Source organism: Carya illinoinensis, chromosome 12, assembly GCF_018687715.1.
Source record: "Carya illinoinensis cultivar Pawnee chromosome 12, C.illinoinensisPawnee_v1, whole genome shotgun sequence".
NCBI classification, from domain to species: Eukaryota; Viridiplantae; Streptophyta; class Magnoliopsida; order Fagales; family Juglandaceae; genus Carya; species Carya illinoinensis.
Window position 1 is genome coordinate 11,865,405 of NC_056763.1, and position 5,467 is coordinate 11,870,871.

The following is a 5,467-nucleotide window of genomic DNA, read 5'->3' on the forward strand; positions in this document are numbered from 1 at the left end:
AAATCGACCAAATTCTCCTCATTCCCAGACTACCAATACAAGCAAATTAAATGAAGTGACACTTAAACTATATCATCTTAAGGTCTCATTGATGTGCATCTTGCATATCGAGCTGGTCTTGTACTTACCCTCATCTCCATTAGGCGTACAAAGGACCTTCGTCCACCTCTTCTGGCTTGGTGGTACTAATGTTGTCAATTGACATGTTAGCATCATATATCTCATGTAACAATCATATTAAGCAACCACTAACATACTATGTAAAACAACACCTCAGAAAAATAGAGATATACCATCCGGGTTTGCACTCTGTGAATCAATTGCTGGCATGTCATTGGGTTCTGTGCTCGGGACGCAATCAGGTGGCTCAGTTAAGTCATATGAGCTTGAGAATGCATCAGCTTGGGCAGTAAGGGGAGGAATGGGTTTTGTATCCTCAACTGAATGGTTTCTTTGAGATCTACCTCGGCCTCGGCCACCCCTGACTCCCCGTGATCGACCTCTACCTCTTCCAGTGATTGGCATATCGAAGGCGAAGGCAACCAATAGAGTATCCCTGCAATCACACTAATTATATACAATTATACTAATAAACTTTGCCAAATTCTGGGCATAAAGGGGTGTGGGGATTCCTTAGTTGTTGTTTGAACTTAATATATCAATAAACTTTGTCAAATTCTTTGAAAAATAACAAACTAATATATTGCCAAGCATGTATACACAAAATTATACTAAAGTGATAAAAGTCTTCTATTCAACATAATTAAGCATAAAGAGAAAGTCACATCCTGAAATGGAATATCAAATATTCTTGAAGTATCACTTGAAGTATCAAGGGCATTCAAACATCAATACAATAAGATATTGCCACGCTCAATCCCCCTGGTAATAACTCCTGCAATAAAGGAATAACGATGGAAAAGACGAGATCCAAATTAGTGGCGAAATGATATTAGATTGAAGTAAACACAATTACAAATGTGGAATCACGAGGTTATTACCAGCACACAATTTGCTAGTTCATCTCATCCTCCGTTGAGATGCTATCTTTTTCTATGCTACCCTCTAGTTCGGCGTTGTGATCTAAATTGTCTTCGCTGGTATCGTCATTGATAAAACCTTGCTCAAAGTGGTCCCAATTAGACCTTCGCATTACCAACGTCTCAACATCAACCTACTCCGGTTCAACATCCGGCCTGTGCATGTCTGTTTGCAATGGGGTGTCATCAGCATGGACACTCACGTAAGCATCACCAGAATTATCCTCTTGGTATGCATCAACGTCACTAGAATCAGATTCATCATCTTCAATAAGGGATGATCGTGGAAGGTCATAGACATTTCTATGTATGACCTTTTGGACTACAGACCATTCCCCCCGGATGCTGTGATTTTTTAGGTAAAATACCTGTGATGCTTGGGATGCCAAAACAAATGGATCGTCCTTATAAGCTGTCCGCAACATATTCACACTAGTAAGATGTGGTTTCATACGTATCCCTCGTTTGGAATCAGAGATGTCAAACCATTCACATTTGAATAAGTAAACACGACGCCACCCCATGTAGCGTAATTCCAAAATGTCTATTAGTCTACCAAAGAACTCAAGTTTTTCAGATCCTGGTTGTTCACTAATGACCATGACACCGGAGTTTTGGGTGCGACGATGTTCTTCCCGTTTTTTTGTGTGAAATCTTATACCGTTGGTTATGCAACTAGAATAGGACGCACCCCAAGGGTCAGGACCACATGCTAAGGCATATAGATCATCCGAAACTTCTGAGGGATTATCAGCACGCCTAGCTTGAATCTATCACAAGTTCAAATAAGGCATTAAATAAAGTAAAAATTATACATGTTTTCGCATTAAACAAACATATGTGGCCAAAAAGGAAATAAGGCTGAACTTCCAAATGAGTTTGCATACTTGTGACTTGAACCAGTCTGGAAATTTTGCAGCATGCATACTATCGGCATTATTGGGATACTCTTCACTCACTTGCATGTAGTGCTCACTAGACAAAAGCCCATGTAATGCCATATAAGTATATGTAGGGGATGCAACATAAATTAGTATATTGAGAATGGAAAGTGTCTAAGTTGGTAACTAGTTTGGTTACTTACTTTATGTATTCTCCAATCTCTGTGCAGTTATTAAGAACATACCATCTGGCTTTTATAAAAGCATCATCGTCTAATTGGTGACGTGATGCAAAACCCATGGGTCGCACCTTCTGTGAAAAAACAAATAGTCCCTCTCGTACACCCTCTTCTCCTTCATCGACGTTACATTCAGGAGGATTGAATCTAGTTTCAACATCATGGAGGTACATGGAACAAAAATTCAAGCATTCAACATGGATATAGGCCTCAGCTATTGAACCTTCCGGGTAGGCCTTATTCTTAACATATCTCTTGAATTTTTCGAGATATCTCTCGAAAGGATACATCCACCTATATTGAACTGGCCCTGCAAGCAGGGCCTCACGTGGCAAGTGATAGGCTAAGTGCACCATTATGTCGAAAAAGGTAGGCGGAAAAATCATCTCAAGCTTGCAAAGAATAACGACGATATCAGATTGAAGCCGCGCTAAGACCTCCTTCTTACATGTTCTAGCACACAATTCTTTGAAGAAAGTGCTTTGCTCAGTTAGTGCCAACCATACATCTTGGCGTAAGTATCCAGAAATTGCAACAGGAAGTAATCTTTGCATGAAAATATGGCAATCATGACTTTTCATCCCCGAGATTTTGCAGTCACTTACACTAACACATCTGGCAATGTTTGAAGCGAAGCCATCCGGGAATTTCACACCGTGCAACCAATTACATAAACCAGTCCGCTCAGATCCATACAACGTATAACATGCTTGTGGCATACGAATGCGTTGTCCATCCTGAATAAGGTGTAACTCCTCCCTTATATTGAGAGTGGAAAGGTCACGACGTGCATTAGGATGATCTTTAGTTTTGCCAGAGATATTCATCAAAGTTCCTAAGATGTTGTCACATATGTTCTTCTCAATGTGCATTACATCTAGATTATGTCTAATCTTTATAGTCGACCAATATGACAATTGAAAGAAGATACTTTTCTTGGTCCAATTGAACTCCTCTGTGGTACGCTTTCTTTTCTTTATAGCTTTGCCAAAATTTGCATCAGGAATATTTTGGAGTTGAATGAGTACATCTTCTCCTGAATACATTGTAGGTGGATCACGATGCTCTGCACACCCATTAAAAATAGTCTTTTTCTTTCTCCAGATGTGGCCCGGTGGCAAGAATCGGCGATGACCCATGTAACAATGCTTTCGGCTATATGGCAACCACATCGAATCTGTTTCTTCCTTGCACGATGGACATGCCATCTTCCCCTTAGTACTCCACCCGAAGAGGTTTCCATAAGCAGGAAAGTCGTTGATTGTCCATAGCAATGCTGCATGCAATCTGAAAGTCTCTTTGGCCTTTACATCGTATGTATCAACACCATTATCCCATAGATCAATCAATTCATCTATCAAAGGCTGAAGATAAACATCGATTTCATTTCCTGGTGATCTTGGTCCAGGAATCAAGAGTGAAGTGATAAAAAATGGATCCTTCATGCACAACCACGGAGGTAAGTTGTAAGGGACAAGAATCGCTGGCCATACGCTATAAGGTTTAGCCAAATTATTAAATGGGTTGAAACCATCGCTAGCTAAACCAAGCCTGACATTTCTTGGATCTTCTGGGAACCAAGTATGCTCTTGATCAAATGTCGTCCACACCTCAGAGTCAGCAGGATGACTTAGAATATCTTGCTGAATGACACGCTGATCCTTGTGCCACCGCATATCAACTGATGTTTTTTGTGACATAAACAATCTCTGCAACCTTGGCTTCAACGGAAAATGTCTTAAAACCTTTTGAGGAATTCACCTCTTCTTAGTGTTGCTAAATTTCCACCTTGAAAGTTTACATTTCGGGCACTCATCTTTATCCAAATTTTCCCTCCAATAAAGTATGCAGTCATTCGGACAAACATGTATCTTGGTGTAAGTAAAGCCCAGCCCTTTTTCCAAGTTACGTGATTCTTGATATGAATTTGGCAAAAGGGCATTGGGAAAAGCCGATTTCAACAAGTGTAAAAGCATGTCGAAAGACTTTACACTCCAACCACCAAGTGTTTTAATGTGCAGCAACTTGACAGTGAATGATAGTTTAGAATACTTTGTACAACCTTCATAAAGAGGACGCCGGGAATCAGTCAACAGCTGGTCAAAAGTCTGAGATGAAAAGGTATCGACCGATGTGGAACCCGAAGCATGGAATGAATCGCTTATGGGAACATCAGGAAATCCCCCAGCCCGAATATCTCGTAACATAACATCAACTTCATCAATGAAGTCATCATCTTCATCAACTTCATGTACATTATCATCATCATCACTTATGATTAAATCTTCTTCTTCACCATGAAAAATCCATGTCGTGTAATTCTTGTCAATACCTTTAATGAACAAGTGTCTTTCTACTTGACTTATAGGTAGGAAGTAATTATTTGAACATCGGACACATGGGCAGCGAATTTCCGAACTTGTAGCATAAGTTCGGGCCAAGGTAAGGAACCCCTTTATTCCTTCAGCATATTCCTTAGATCCAAATCTATCAGAGATTTGCATCCAACTCTTGTCCATCTAGAAATAAGTAGAGGTGCAAAAGTTGTTTAGTAAGGGATAAATACAGCTCAATGCCACCTAGATCATATGTTAAATCACGTAAGCATCACAAAAGTTTGTTTGGGAGTTTGAAAGGGTAGGCAGCTTTACTCCTTTGTGTATATATATATACATGTGTATATATATATAGAAGAGGGGCTGGAATCTCAATCAAAATAAAATATACTTATTTCTAGATGCTATATATCCTATATGCCCCACAGTATATCAAGGTCTCATAGCTGTAGAAGGGTCATCGTATATAGTCACAAATAATGGCCTCATGTTCAAGTATTATAAGCTATATAATACTAGGATGGAAACCCCACACCGATTAAGTATATCACACCAACTTTACATATCACACCGATTAAATTCTCAAGCTTGAAATTACTACATGAAATTCACTTCTGAAATTGCTAGTATGATGAATATCGCCCAGCTTATATCAGTGTATATATATTATATAATATATATATATATATATATATGCAATTTATTTCTATATATATATATATAGAAAGTGCAGGCTTTAATTTTTTTGAATACTGAGCTCAGAAAAATTGAGAGGTTTTATGTGACAATGGTATATATACTACATACATACATAACCTTATACTACAAAAATTGCTGGGGCGTTGAGCCATTTGAAGAGGAGCTCCTGAAGTTTAAACCTTCTGTGAATACTAAATCTGATACTATAATAATTTTGCATTTATTTTGTTTACTACTTCAGGCATTCAGGTTTAGGTGTTATCATAGCCATG

The 5,467-nt window shown here is 38.8% G+C and overlaps 1 protein-coding gene across 1 annotated transcript; it reads right to left on the reverse strand.

Annotated features, from left to right (window-relative positions):
- Nucleotides 1–273: 273 nt before the first annotated feature.
- Nucleotides 274–3,836, reverse strand: LOC122289254. Its single transcript, XM_043096232.1, has 4 exons — nt 2,125–3,836; nt 1,928–2,015; nt 1,179–1,810; nt 274–556 (listed from the first exon to the last, which is right to left on the reverse strand). The coding sequence occupies exons 1-4, from the start codon at nt 3,834–3,836 to the stop codon at nt 274–276; spliced, it is 2,715 nt and encodes a 904-aa protein (XP_042952166.1).
- Nucleotides 3,837–5,467: the final 1,631 nt, after the last annotated feature.

What these genes read in the sequence shown, in the direction of transcription:
- LOC122289254 (XM_043096232.1), bottom strand. Translation starts at nt 3,836, where the DNA reads ATGCGGTGGCACAAGGATCAGCGTGTCATTCAGCAAGATATTCTAAGT. An exon ending in GAGATTGGAGAATACATAAA is followed by an intron (nt 2,016 to 2,124) that starts GTAAGTAACCAA and finishes GCTTTTGTCTAG; the next exon opens with TGAGCACTACATGCAAGTGA. An exon ending in AGGCCGGATGTTGAACCGGA is followed by an intron (nt 557 to 1,178) that starts GTAGGTTGATGT and finishes GTGTGATTGCAG; the next exon opens with GGATACTCTATTGGTTGCCT.